At 44.3% G+C, this 14780-nt stretch overlaps 1 protein-coding gene across 1 annotated transcript in view; it reads right to left on the bottom strand.

Annotated features, from left to right (window-relative positions):
* Positions 1–2772: 2772 nt before the first annotated feature.
* The window catches only part of CORO2B (coronin 2B), a 61232-nt gene continuing 49224 nt past the window's right edge, over positions 2773–14780 (bottom strand). Inside the window, exons 7-11 of the mRNA XM_077828151.1 lie at positions 11359–11455; positions 9315–9427; positions 7703–7793; positions 4119–4255; positions 2773–2904 (exon numbers count right to left, since the gene is read on the bottom strand). Coding sequence (XP_077684277.1) covers positions 2773–2904; positions 4119–4255; positions 7703–7793; positions 9315–9427; positions 11359–11455 — 570 coding nt within the window. The remainder of the gene's footprint in view (positions 2905–4118; positions 4256–7702; positions 7794–9314; positions 9428–11358; positions 11456–14780) is intronic.

The following is a 14780-nucleotide window of genomic DNA, read 5'->3' as shown; positions in this document are numbered from 1 at the left end:
TCCCTGGGGGAGGAAGGGGGGCCCCCAGGCATGTATTAGTGGTGTGGTGGCCTTGGTCTTCCTGCTCCACAATAGCCTCCCCATAAGCTTCAACACCCAACCTAAACACAGCTCTGCGCTGGAGGGGAAAAGCTGAGGCAACTTGGTCAGCCAAAAGGAAAGAAGAATGAAGCCACCTCTCAGCCCCCAGAATCATAGGGGTGCGTTAAATGTCCCGAACTAAACGGAGAACCTCAAGGGCCTGCACCAACACCAAGCCAGGGGTAACCCTATGCAGAGGGTAATAAAATGCAAGAGGCCTGGCCCTAAAGGTGAAGAGTGGACAAGTTCTGCAGGACAGTGTGTTTGCTTCAGTGTCTGCTAGCAGTAGCCTCAGCACCAGTGGCCTGGCTAACAGGGGTTGGCTGTGGCCCTAGGTAAACCAGCAAATAGCAGCTCAGGCCAGACCCGCCCCCCCAGAGTTATTACACATTCAGCTGGCCTAAACACTTGCCTCAGTCTTTCTGGTTTGAGCCCCTCCTCGGTTGCATAATCTGGAGCACGTTGGAACGTTATTGGCTCCTTGGAGTAGTTTATTCTGAATGCTAAAATAAGCATGTGGTTAAGGTCAGGATGCACCAATGGACTTAATTAAAAAGAAAGGGGGGGGAGGGGTGCGGGTGGACTGGGAGGGGCTTTGGTGTTAGGCAGCCATTTCCTGAAGGAAGGATGTGCTGTGGAGTATGCAGTCAGCTGGTAGGCCCAGCTGCCAAATGGCAAGTCAGTTTGCTTGGGAAAGACTCAGGTTCTCTCTCAATGCCTTATAAGGGCCTAGTTTGGCAAGTGGCCTCAAGCTGGTCTCCTATTAGCTGGATACAGTTTTGCAGGCACTTTATCATCTGCTCATCCAGTTAACAGGGATAATCTGCTACTTAGACAAGTCACTTATATAAAATTAGCAACAGGTGTAAGATATTATCTGTCTCCTCAGTGGCTCTCCAGAGGGCAGGTTCATTGGATTTAAACGTGTCATTGAATCTCTTCTTTTTGGTGTATGACGGGGAATTGGGTGCTTAGCTGCCCTGAAAATCCTCCAGCTTCATCTTTTAACTAGGGTTCCAGAGGCTGTACAGTTTTGGGGCGAAAGTCTTGAGTTCTTATTAAACTTCTCTGGTTAGCAAAGCCTCAGCTCCCTGCAGCCGCATGCCCAGGGGTAGTTCCTGAAAGCTTATTCCATGTCTGTCTCCTGCAGCATGACATCTGATAGCACACCTGGATTTTGCTCCTCTAAACTGGACTCATTCTAAATTTTGAAATAACTAGTTGCTCGCTCTACACATCGTGTTGCTACAAATGAAAACTCAAAGGAGACTTTGCCACGCGCAAGGTTTGGTATCTTGAAAACATTTTATTTCATCACTTTTGTGGTAACATAAATAATAGCGAATGACAGCACTTTTAATGTCAGGGGAGGGAAAGCATTAGGTGCAGAGCACAATGTAAAGTAACGGGGGAAAACAACTTGTTGCACTGATACTGCTAGGGATAGTCCTACTTGATTTAAGTGAAAATATATATAGGTAAACTAGCAGTCTTTTGGTGTCTTTCCCTGTATTATGGGCCTAATTCACAAAATGTCATTGTGTACATATATTGTGTATATATAATTTATTGTGCAGCTTAAACCCTCTGCAGTTCTATTGGTAGGAACAGATATGCAGAAGAACAGACACACAGATGACATACCCAGAGTTCCCAGATATCAAATGTCTTTGAATCAGGGTTCCACAGGCGAGGTTACCACTAACTTGGCAACATTTACTGCTGAGTGAGAGGGTGTTCCAAGACAGTTATGGGAAGAGAGCAATGGCAGGTTCCTTTGCTGTTTGCCATAATGGTATGCAAATGGCAGTGTTACCACCACCATGTTTCCAGGAGGAAGTAGGACTCTAAGGTCCATGTTAGCAGATCAGGGAAGATAGACCCACTGCATTTAGGAAACCTAGGATAGTTTAAAACAAACAAACCGTATATACAACCAGTGCTCATCCTGCTAAGGAGAGTTACTAGTTTCCATACAGATACACCTAGGAAAGTGACAAATTAAGGTCTTGTAGGAGGGTAGCAATTGACCAAGGAACTTGAACATTTGACCATCAGGCCAATTTCTAAGACACCGACTTCAAATTTTGCCACCTTTCCCCGGAAAAGGAAACTTTTGCAACAAGTGCCAGGGCAAAGGGCAGGTTTTCCTGAACCTCCTTTAAACAAAGGCCAGGGCAAGAGGATCTGGAGAGAACATTTGTGAATTAAGCCCTATATTTTAGGTGACAGTTAAGTGAATTAAAATTCCAGTTTTGTAGGCTGTGTGCATTCTTTGTCAGGCTTTGCATAGGAAAAAGTTAATAGCAATAAACCATATTGCTTTCTTAAGGGCACCCTATAGTCTCTTTTCTTTCTCTCTCCATTTCAAGTTAAATTTAAGGTGTGCCCTATTGGTTAGTTCCGTAGTCTTTTGATACAGAGAATACTTTGCCCTTCTACTTACTCCATGAAAAATGGTGGGATATAAATACATACCCAGCTTCCTTTCATGCAGTTATTTTCAGTTATAGTGTACAGGTCTTTCTTTTTAGTGCTAGATAAGACTACAAGGACATATTTCCAGTTAGCATGTGGACTCTTGGCAGGTCATTTGACTTCTGGCTCATATTCTGTGTAAGTGGATACAGTAAAATAAAAGAGCAAGTATAAACAAAGAAAGTTTATTTATAAAATGTCCCTTGAGGTTAATTAATTATTCTTCGGGCTGTTACGTAAGTTTTTCAACTCCAGCTGTAGTTGTCGAATTCTTATCTCTTTCTGCGAAAGCTCATCTTTCAACCGTCGGATCTCGTCTTGTTGTCGAAAGAACATTCTGAGGAGCTTAAAAGAAAGAGAGGGAAAAAAATAGGTGTACAACATTGTGGTAACATTTATAATATTTGCTTCCCCCGATGGCTTCATGCCTCTCCTGCCAACTGTCAGAGAACCTGCCTTCGATTCATGTCATTACAGTGTTCCTTTTGAAATATCTGTTTACCTGCAATACTCCTTTGATTTTCCCTGTCCATTTTCATGGTAACTCAGTTAATTCACATCGTATGGCTCAGCAGCTCAATTTGTGAAAAGAAATTCAATATTGGACTCAGTGTAAATGTTTCCCCACAGCCTTTAAGTGTAGCGCAGAGAACAATCGTTTATTAAGAACTGTTAGGAAATTAATCCAGTTCATTTTGTATGCTCTCTGCTTAAACCTCAGCAAAGTCCTGTGGGTTGAAGTTTGATCCAGGGAAACACACACATGGATTTTCGCGGCTTGGGAACAAAAGTAGAGATGCACAAATTGGTGTGTTTATATGCTACAATCTTGGATGTGTGCAGTTGCTCTCTGTCAGAGAAAGTCATGACCTCATCTACAGTCGTGTGCCCTATATTGATAACTAAATAAAAATCTCCATCTGTTAAGTTGCTAGGAGTCTGGTTTCAGAGAAGGAGGATCAGAGTTCAGTCCCCATTGTTGGCGTGACGTTCCAGGTGGCTATGTTCCGCATCTTAATAACAACCCTGCAGTTCCTGGATTATCCCAAATTTGTTACAATACTGTACAAAGGACTGTTTATAAATCACACCATCTACATGGAAAATACAGTGAAAGCCACTAATGCCAGAAACTAGGATGGTACATTGAAGCCAAGCTGGCAGAAGGGACCCCAGAATAATTAAGTGCATTCTGTGGCCAGGGAGGTTAGGAGTGGCGACAGTTATGACAGTTGAGGTAAAACACAGTCTCTACTATTTTCTACTGAAATTAATGGGACTATGTAGATTGTAAACTTTCTGGAGCAGGACCATCTTCTTGTTTAGTGCTGGTCCTGGTCCTCGAGTGGGTCATCTAGGTGTTACTGCAATACAGAATGACATCTGTGGCGTAAAATCAGGCCTCTGTGGTATTCAGTAGGATCAGAAAATTCAGCAGACCTTACCAGCTGTTTTCTTACTATGTCAGAAGAAGGTTTTGCACTGGATAAGCTTGACGCACATGGCTGAGATCTAAGAGGCTGGCCATTCAAAGCCATAAGTCAGCACCCATTGCTTACCTCATTCTCTGTCCTGGGCGGCACGTTTTCTAACAAATCTATTCCATTGACAACAACACTTTTTTTCTCTCTTATTGGTGCCTTAAAGACAACTTTGGATGCCTTATAGCCCTCCTTCAGCGACATCAATATGGGATCTACGTGAGATGGTAAAATAAAGGAGGATGTTAACACTTGCTCTGCTACAGCGCCTGTGGATATATCCCTCCCCTATTGTCCTGCCTTAACATTCACTGCCTATCAGTTGCTACAGCAATGTGGTTTCAGGGTGACTGGACTGGGCAGGCCCTGGACTGGCAGGCAGGAGACCTGGGTTCTAATCCAGCTCTTTTACTGCCTGTTGTGCAACCTTGGCAAGTCACGGCCCCCTTCCCTGTCCCTCTTCCCCTTCCCATCCTTTGTCTTGTCTACATAGAGTCTTTAGAACACGAACTGTCTCACTGTGGCCTTGTCCAGACTAGAAAAAAAGGCATGGTTGGTTGGTTTTTTTTAATTGGGGTAGCTAAAAGGATCCTGACACAGGGAAAAAAGGTAAGCAGCAGGATACGGACCCTGGACTTCAGGAAAGCAGACTTCGACTCCCTCAGGGAACGGATGGGTAGGATCCCCTGGGGGACTAATTTGAAGGGGAAAGGAGTCCAGGAGAGCTGGCTGTATTTCAAGGAATCCCTGTTGAGGTTACAGGGACAAACCATCCCGATGAGTCGAAAGAATAGTAAATATGGCAGACGACCAGCTTGGCTTAACGGTGAAATCCTAGGTTTCAGAGTAACAGCCGTGTTAGTCTGTATTCGCAAAAAGAAAAGGAGTACTTGTGGCACCTTAGAGACTAACCAATTTATTTGAGCATGAGCTTTCGTGAGCTACAGCTCACTTCATCGGATGCATACCGTGGAAACTGCAGCAGACATTATATACACACAGAGATCATGAAACAATACCTCATGAAACAATCCAGCAGGACAGTGGGGTGGGAGGAGATATTGTTTCATGATCTCTGTGTGTATATAATGTCTGCTGCAGTTTCCACGGTATGCATCCGATGAAGTGAGCTGTAGCTCACGAAAGCTCATGCTCAAATAAATTGGTTAGTCTCTAAGGTGCCACAAGTACTCCTTTTCTTTTTGGTGAAATCCTAGCGGATCTTAAACATAAAAAAGAAGCTTACAAGAAGTGGAAGGTTGGACATATGACCAGGGAAGAGTATTATAAAAATATTGCTCGGGCATGTAGGAATGAAATCAGGAGGGCCAAATCGCACCTGGAGCTGCAGCTAGCAAGAGATGTCAAGAGTAACAAGAAGGGTTTCTTCAGGTATGTTGGCAACAAGAAGAAAGCCAAGGAAAGTGTGGGCCCCTTACTGAATGAGGGAGGCAACCTAGTGACAGAGGATGTGGAAAAAGCTAATGTACTCAATGCTTTTTTTTGCCTCTGTCTTCACAAACAAGGTCAGCTCCCAGACTGCTGCGCTGGGCATCACAACATGGACAGTAGATGGCCAGCCCTCTGTGGAGAAAGAGGTGGTTCGGGACTATTTAGAAAAGCTGGACGTGCACAAGTCCATGGGGCCGGACGAGTTGCACCCGAGAGTGCTAAAGGAATTGGCGGCTGTGATTGCAGAGCCATTGGCCATTATCTTTGAAAACTCGTGGCGAACGGGGGAAGTCCCAGATGACTGGAAAAAGGCTAATGTTGTGCCAATCTTTAAAAAAGGGAAGAAGGAGGATCCTGGGAACTACAGGCCAGTCAGCCTCACCTCAGTCCCCGGAAAAATCATGGAGCAGGTCCTCAAGGAATCAATCCTGAAGCACTTACATGAGAGGAAAGTGATCAGGAACAGTCAGCATGGATTCACCAAGGGAAGGTCATGCCTGACTAATCTAATTGCCTTCTATGATGAGATTACTGGTTCTGTGGATGAAGGGAAAGCAGTGGATGTATTGTTTCTTGACTTTAGCAAAGCTTTTGACACGGTCTCCCACAGTATTCTTGTCAGCAAGTTAAAGAAGTACGGGCTGGATGAATGCACTATAAGGTGGGTAGAAAGTTGGCTAGATTGTCGGGCTCAACAGGTAGTGATCAATGGCTCCATGTCTAGTTGGCAGCCTGTGTCAAGTGGAGTGCCCCAGGGGTCGGTCCTGGGGCCGGTTTTTTTCAATATCTTCATAAATGATCTGGAGGATGGTGTGGATTGCACTCTCAGCAAATTTGCGGATGATACTAAACTGGGAGGAGTGGTAGATATGCTGGAGGGCAGGGATAGGATACAGAGGGACCTAGACAAATTGGAGGATTGGGCCAAAAGAAATCTGATGAGGTTCAACAAGGATAAGTGCAGGGTCCTGCACTTAGGATGGAAGAACCCAATGCACAGCTACAGACTAGGGACCGAATGGCTAGGCAGCAGTTCTGCGGAAAAGGACCTAGGGGTGACAGTGGACGAGAAGCTGGATATGAGTCAGCAGTGTGCCCTTGTTGCCAAGAAGGCCAATGGCATTTTGGGATGTATAAGTAGGGGCATAGCGAGCAGATCGAGGGACGTGATCGTTCCCCTCTATTCGACATTGGTGAGGCCTCATCTGGAGTACTGTGTCCAGTTTTGGGCCCCACCCTACAAGAAGGATGTGGATAAATTGGAGGGAGTCCAGCGAAGGGCAACAAAAATTATTAGGGGTCTGGAACACATGAGTTATGAGGAGAGGCTGAGGGAACTGGGATTGTTTAGTCTGCAGAAGAGAAGAATGAGGGGGGATTTGATAGCTGCTTTCAACTACCTGAGAGGTGGTTCCAGAGAGGATGGATCTAGACTATTCTCAGTGGTAGAAGAGGACAGGACAAGGAGTAATGGTCTCAAGTTGCAGTGGGGGAGGTTTAGGTTGGATATTAGGAAAAACTTTTTCACTAGGAGGGTGGTGAAACACTGGAATGCGTTACCTAGGGAGGTGGTAGAATCTCCGTCCTTAGAAGTTTTTAAGGTCAGGCTTGACAAAGCCCTGGCTGGGATAATTTAATTGGGGATTGGTCCTGCTTTGAGCAGGGGGTTGGACGAGATGACCTCCTGAGGTCCCTTCCAGCCCTGATATTCTATGATTCTATGAAAAGGTTTTGGGTAGTGCAGTGCTAAAGAGACCAGCACCTGGGGCAGACACAGCCTAAAACACACACACACACACACACACACACACACACACACACACACACACACACACACACACACACACACACACACCATGCTTACACAAGGCCTATATTTTCAGTTGGAGCAACGAGACACTACTTTAATACAAACAAACTTACTTACAGATGAAGCTCAAAAACGTTCAATGGCCACCTTACCTCCCCCTCCGCCCCCCCTCCCAGCTTACTAGCTCAAAAATGGTTCCTGGGGCTTTAGGTACACTAAGTGCACACACACAGTACCTATGCACCCACCATCACATCATCTGGTGGCCAGTGTAAAGTATGGAAAGTGCCCAAGGGTGAGTATGGATTTAGACACATTTCACAGTGAGGATCAGAGATCAATTGTGTTTACATTTCCAATAGAAGTGCAGTAGATGCTCATGCAGGGTTCGTTCTTTTACCTCTGTTCATTCCACTCAGCCATTCGTCTGGTGTCAGGGCTGGTTCTATACCTGGAGTCATCGGGTAAATATCCTCTTGGTATGTTTCTGACTGGAAGCGAGGAAGAATAAAGAGTGGCTGTCTTCATAAAATTTGTTCCCAGTTGTAACTGTACGTTGCAAAGTGCCATGAGCCATTATTTGCTTACAACCCTGGCCAACGGTAATGTAGCCATTCAATAGCATCCCAGGAAAAATACTTAACTGCCTTTTCGCCATTAACTTTAAATGGGGAATAAAGAGTCCTAGCCCTTGCCTATTAAATTCATGTTCTGAAAGAGGATTATACCCCAGCAGCCCTGAGCTGTACAATGTTTTCAAGTGCTCACATAAGTCTCACCCAAGCACCAAAGTAGCAGAGTGCACAGGAGGCATTTGAGTTGTAGACAGACTAATGAATATTATCCAGCTGAACTGGAGGCTTTGGAAGGGCATTGTCTCTGGCCTGTTGGAGATGGTGCTCCCTGCTGCTGCACAGACCGCTCAGGAAACGCTAAGTGCACAAAGCATACGGTTACATATTGTAGATCCCAATTCAAAGCACGAGCCAGTGAAGTCAAGGAGCACCCACTCTGGCCACATACGGCGTAAAGAACAGCCAAGAGCAAAACACCAAGGAAAGTTGTCCACAAGGGTGATTTGCCTTTCCCCTCCTCTCCACATTTCTGCTTGCAGTAGATTAGCAAATTCAGGGCAATGAGGCTGAAGCTCTATTGAGTCACCTCTGTTTGGAAAGATACTGACTCAATCCTAAACCTGAACGGGGCTCATAGTTTGTTTCAGATTTCATACAGCTGGACAAGGCAGGTAAAGCCAGCAGCGAATACTGCTCCCAGCACACGGAGATGTGATTTTTTTACTTGGGATGGGCCTCTAAATCTAGATGTGGGACAGTCCTTTCTCACACACTTCAAAAGACCCAGTTAATTTCACACAAAATAATGGCAGCAGAAGTTAGAAAAAATGCTGGAGTCAGCTCTTTAAAGAGCTTTCCATAAGCAGAGAGTTCAAACTTCGCATTGCTGTGCGTTAGAAAAGCAGTTTTTAGCAAGATGTGAGTTTGGATCTAAAATGTGTAATTGATATAAATGAGAGGTCACAGAGAGATCTACCCATCAAGGAAGACAGATGTTATCTGTAGCCAGGAAAAAGCAAACCCATGATGCTTTGAATGCAAGTCAGGAAAATGTCTAGCATGGTCAGTATGTAAGATGTGTGGTTGTTGTGGACAGTTATATAAACCATCGGGCTTAATTCACTAGATACAGTTTGCCAAGGTCCTTTTGACATTTACTGTATTTCATCCAAATGATTCTGTTCTGTGCCAGTCAGAGCAGGATTCCCAGTGTGGTCTCAAAAGGCAAAAGTTCAGTGACTGAGTCTCCCAGATCCTTCCCTGTGCATCATTTAAATAGAGAATATGGCAGTCTTTGACATACCCGAGTAACAGAAATAGAATTCCCTGGCACAGCAAGCATTTCCAACTCTGTGCTTTGAAGGTGTTGGGCAGAGATAATGCATCAGAGCATTTGAGTTCTGTACATAAGTAGGAACAGTGCTGACATGTACTCACCCTCCTTGGCACGATCATAGAGATTGGCTCAATCAGACCCTTTAAGGTAACCAGTTTATAGAATCTGAACACCTCACATGCAGACACATCCAGCCCGTGCTTTGGCATCACACCTATTAGAGAATTCACATGTGAGCAAGGGACTTTCCTTTCATGCCAACAAAGCATTGAAATATTCAAAAGCTCTTTCTCTACAAATTGGTCCGTGAGAAAGGAACCAATCTTACTAGCCCCATCAGGATTGCTGCCTTAGGATATGGTAGCAGGATGCATATAGATCCAATTAGACATCATGTCGATGGGAAAAGTTCTCACAGTGTAGCTAAGTTTCAAAGCTGCTGTCGAGAGAACCGTCGTTTCCTACTGTAAATCGTCAGCGCTTTACAAATCAAGAAAAGCAGTCAGTGTGTTCTGTAAGAATGGGATTCTCTGTTTTGCTTAAACACAAAGCTAAGTGATAAGGTGAGCCTTGTAACTCCCTAATGGATACCAGCCTACCACTGCTACTGGCTAAATGGAGTTGCTTCTTTAGCTCGAGTAGCAGCGGACCATGCTTTGGTGCTCTAGGTCCTATTGCTGCAGATGACTCATAGCGGGGGGCGTTATGTGTATAAGATAGAGGAAGAAATATAGAACCCCATTCAGTGAGGTGGTGACATCAGTGCAAGTCGAGGGCATGCGGCATCTTCCCCAGTCAGGCCCAGGGTACGTACATACCTTGCAGAAGCTGCAGCTGCAGCAGGCAAGTGGGGGAGAGACCACTACCATGTGGAAAGTGTTATGCTGGGGTAAGAAAGCTTTGCCATACAAGTACAGAAACCACCATGCAAGCACTGCCTACTGGAGGTTGAAGGCAGCACTAGGGCAAGGGCTGACGTTAAATATGGGCACGGAGATTTGTTTCATGATCACGTCCAGAGTGCAGGGTATTAACATAGCACTGAACTGAACAACCTCCTTTAATATCCCGTCCCTCTGTGCCATCAGCTTTCCCTAAGATTGCAGGCCTGCGCCATCGCCAAAGAGCTGATTCCAAATCAGCAGCTGAGCTGGCTCATGCCTGTCACTGCCCTCTTGGGGCTGTGGGACACCACCAGACTTGTTAGCTGGGCCTTCTGCCTAATTCTCCAGGGCGTGCTAGGTCTGTGTCCTGCCCGTGGGGATGTGCGAGGAGGGAAATACTTCCACCCTACACATCCTTCCCTGCAGCCGTCCCCATCTGGGCCTTCCTGTCTACCTGCAGTCTGGAATTTGAATAGCCCATTTCTTCTCCCTCTGACCCTCTACACCCATCGGGGGAGCCCTCATCCCACAAGCAACACAAGGGGCCAGCCATGAGGGAAACCTACCCACTCCAAGAACCCACATGGGACCTGCCCCCCATGCCACCAACCAGAGCTGATCCTGTCCTCACCCAGCCAACCACCCCACAGCCAGAATCCACCCGTCACCAGTGCCGCTGCTGCGGAGAACTGCCTCCAGGTAGGGAAGCCAGACGCAGGGGCCTCCTGGAGGTGCTGGGAAGGGGAGGAGAGCTGAGAGTGGTGCAGGTGTGCAGATCAGAGCCCTGTGCTGGCAAGGAGGGGCAGGAACTGGACCAGATGGATTTTGCAGTAAGGGTGGGAAGGAAAGAGCATTTTACCCAGGGAACGTCCCATGTATCACTGGCTCAGGTCGCTTGTTAACGTTTGGGCAGCCTGTCACTGCACGTCAGGGGAAACTGCTCGTGCATTTCCCTGGAACCAGGCCCTCAGTAAGATGCATCAGAGTCACACTGCACCATTACCCAGGAAGAAATACACAAAAATATTAAATGCTACATAAAGATCATTGGAATTCTGAATTAATTTTCCAGCAAGACATCAGCTACCTAATGACACAGAACATATTTGAACAGCGAGAGTCAGCACAGTGCAGAGAGCACGGGAGGTTATTATGCAAAATACATTTATCAGCAAAATTTAATTATACTATTTCAGTCTGCTGTCTTTTTTTAATATTAATGTTTGAAGAGGTGGCCTATTAACATGCCAAAAGCTCTTACCCAGTCCTTTTTGTGGGGCAGGAGAGCGAAACTCCATGAGATAATTCAGATAGGGCTTTTCTGTGCTGATTTCATAGTATCGGATGTTCCCGTCGCCCTGAGGCAGGGGGGATAAAGGGCAGATCAGTTTAACATTTCAGTGTAAAAGCTGTAGGCAAATAAAAAGATGTGTTAAAAGAACATCAAATTGTGCATCACTGCCAAGTTCTAGGTTAAATATACAGGCACGACCATGCTAGGTAGCCATTGTAGAACAGAATCTAAAACCAAACCTACAGCATTTCGTGTATTGCATCTGCGTTCTTGAAGTAGAAACAGTAGAAGGAATAGATGTGGTCTCTTTAATGGTGTTTGGGGAAGAAGACTCACAGGATGACTAGCAATTTTATCCCCATCACTCCCATTTCTCCCTTACACTTTATGGAATTAGTTTTCCTACCCTTGGGTTAAAGAACATAGAACATAAGAACGGCCACACTGGGTCAGACCAAAGGTCCATCTAGCCCAGTGTCCTGTCTTCCAACAGTGGCCAATGCCAGGTGCCCCAGAGGGAATGAACAGAACAGGTAATCATCAAGTGATCCATCCCCTGTCGCTCATTCCCAGCTTCTGGAAAAACAGAGGCTAGGGACACCATCCCTGCCTATCCTGGCTAATAGCTATTGATGGACCTATTCTCCAGGAATTTATCTAGTTCTTTTTTGAACCCTGTTATAGTCTTGGCCTTCATAACACCCTCTGGCAAAGACTTCCATAGCATATACGAGTTGCATATCTAGTTTAGTTCTCTCACAATGGAAGGAGGATAAAGTACTAAAAAATGTACCAGGACGTTATGTTGCCCAGGAATGCTAAAGGAAATATTCCAGTACAGAAATAAACTAATTTTAGAACAAAGCTAAACTCAGCAGAGCTGTACTGAATGGGCAGGGCTGTGTTGCACTAAATTTATGCTAATGGATTCACAGATTCCAAGGCCAGAAGGAATCATTGTGATCATCTCATCTGAGTGCCCGTAGAACAGACAATAGAATTCTCCCAAAATAATTCCTTTTGAACTACAGCACATCTTAAAAAAAACCCAAGACTGATTTAAAAATGGCCAGTGATGGAGAATCCACCACGATCCTTGGTGCATTGGTCCAACAGTTAATTACCCTCATTGTTAAAAATGTATGTCTTATTTCCAATCTGAATTTATCAAGTTTCCAGGCCTTGGTTCATGTTATACTTTTCTCTGTTAGACTGAAGAGCCGTTATCAAATATTTGGTCGCTCACCAAAGGCTCTTAAGCAAAGTAGCTGTCATGGGATAAGAGGGAAGGTTCTCTCATGGATTGGTAACTGGTTAAAGATAGGAAACAAAGGGTAGGAATAAATGGTCAGTTTTCAGAATAGAAAGGGTGGTGTCCCCCAGGGGTCTGTACTGACATACAGTTATCAAATATTTGGTCCCCCAGTCCTACTTAACATATTTATAAATGATCTGAAAAAAGGAGTAAACAGTGAGGTGGCAAAATTTGCAGATGATACAAAACTACTCAAGATAGTTAAGTCCCAGGGAGAATGTGAAGAGCTAGAAAAGGATCTCTCAAAACTGGGTGACTGGGCAACAAAATGGCAGATGAAATTCAATGTTGATAAATGCAAAGTAATGCACTTTGGAAAACATCATCCCAACGATACATATAAAATGGTGGGGTCTAAATTAGTGGTTACCACTGAAGAAAGAGATCTTGGAGTCCTTGTGGATAGTTCTCTGAAAACATCCACTCAATGTGCAGCAGCAGTCAAAAAAAATGAACAGAATGTTGGGAATCATTAAAAAAGGGATAGATAATAAGACAGAAAATATCATATTGCCTCTATATAAATCCATGGTACGCCCACATTATGAATACTGTGTGCAGATGTGGTCGCCCCTCTCTCAAAAAAAGATATATTGGAATTGGAAAAGGTTAAGAAAAGGGCAACAAAAATTATTAGGGGTATGGAATGGCTGCCGTATGAGGAGAGATTAATAAGACTGGGACTTTTCAGCTTGGAAAATAGATGACTAAGGGGGGATATGATAGACGTCTATAAAATCAATACTGGTGTGGAGAAAGTAAATAAGGAAGTGTTATTTATTCCTTCTCATAACACAAGAACTAGGGGCCAACAAATGAAATTAATAGATTTAAAACAGGTTTAAAACAACAAAAGGAAGTATTTTTTTCACACAACGCACAATCAACCTGTGGAACTCCTTGCCAGAGGATGTTGTGAAGGCCAAGACTATAACAGGGTTCAAAAAAGAACTAGATAAATTAATGGAGGATAGGTCCATCAATGGCTATTAGCCAGGATGGGCAGGGATGGATCACTTGATGATTACCTGTTCTATTCATTCCCTCTGGGGCACCTGGCATGGGCAACTGTTGGAAGACAGGATACTGGGCTAGATGAACCTTTGGTCTGACCCAGCATGGCCATTCTTATGTTCACCTTGTAGGTATTTATAGACTGATTAAGTCACACTTTAGCCTTCTCTTTGTTAACGCAAATAGATTGAGCTCCTTGAATATAAGACATGTTTTCTAATCCTTTAATCAAGCTCATGCCTCTTCTCTAAACCCTCTCCAATTTATCAGCATCCTTCTTGAATTGTGGGCACCAGAACTGGACTCAATATTCCAGCAGCAATTACACCAGTGCCAAATACAGAGGTAAAAAACCCTCTCTACTCCTACTCGAGATGCCCGTTTATGCATCGAAGGATCACATTAACCCTTTTGGCCACAGCATCATACTGGGAGCTCATTTTTAGCTGATTATCCACCACAACCTCCAAATCCTTTTTAGAGTCACTGCTTTCCAGGATAGAGTCCCCATCGTAGAAGTATGGCCGACATTCTTTGTTCCTAGATGCACACATTTACATTTAGCCATATTAAGCATATCATTTGCTTGCGCCTGGTTACCAAGCAATCCAGATTTCTGTATCAGTAACCCGTCCTCTTCATTAATTATCACACCCCTAATTTTTTGTCATGTGCAAACTTTCTCGGTGATGTTTTTGTTTTCTTCAGGTCATTTGATAAAAATATTAAGTAGCATCAGGCCAAGAACTCATCCACGTGGGACCCTACTAGAAATGCACCCACTGGATGATGATTCCCCATTTGCAGTTACATTTTGAGACCTATCAGTTAGCCAGTTTTGAATCCATTTTATGTGTGCCATGTTAATTTTGTATCATTCTATTTTTTCAATCAATGTGTCGTGCTGTACCAAGTGAAATGCCTGAGAGAAGCCTAAAATATTACACTAATACTATTACCATTATCAACCAAAATTGTAATCTAATAAAAAAAAAGATATAAAGTTAGTTTTACAGGGTCTGTGTTCCATAAACTCACATTGATTGGCATTAATTGTATA

The sequence above is a fragment of the Eretmochelys imbricata genome, chromosome 10, assembly GCF_965152235.1.
Source record: "Eretmochelys imbricata isolate rEreImb1 chromosome 10, rEreImb1.hap1, whole genome shotgun sequence".
NCBI classification, from domain to species: Eukaryota; Metazoa; Chordata; order Testudines; family Cheloniidae; genus Eretmochelys; species Eretmochelys imbricata.
This window is presented reverse-complemented; position numbering and strand designations above follow the sequence as displayed.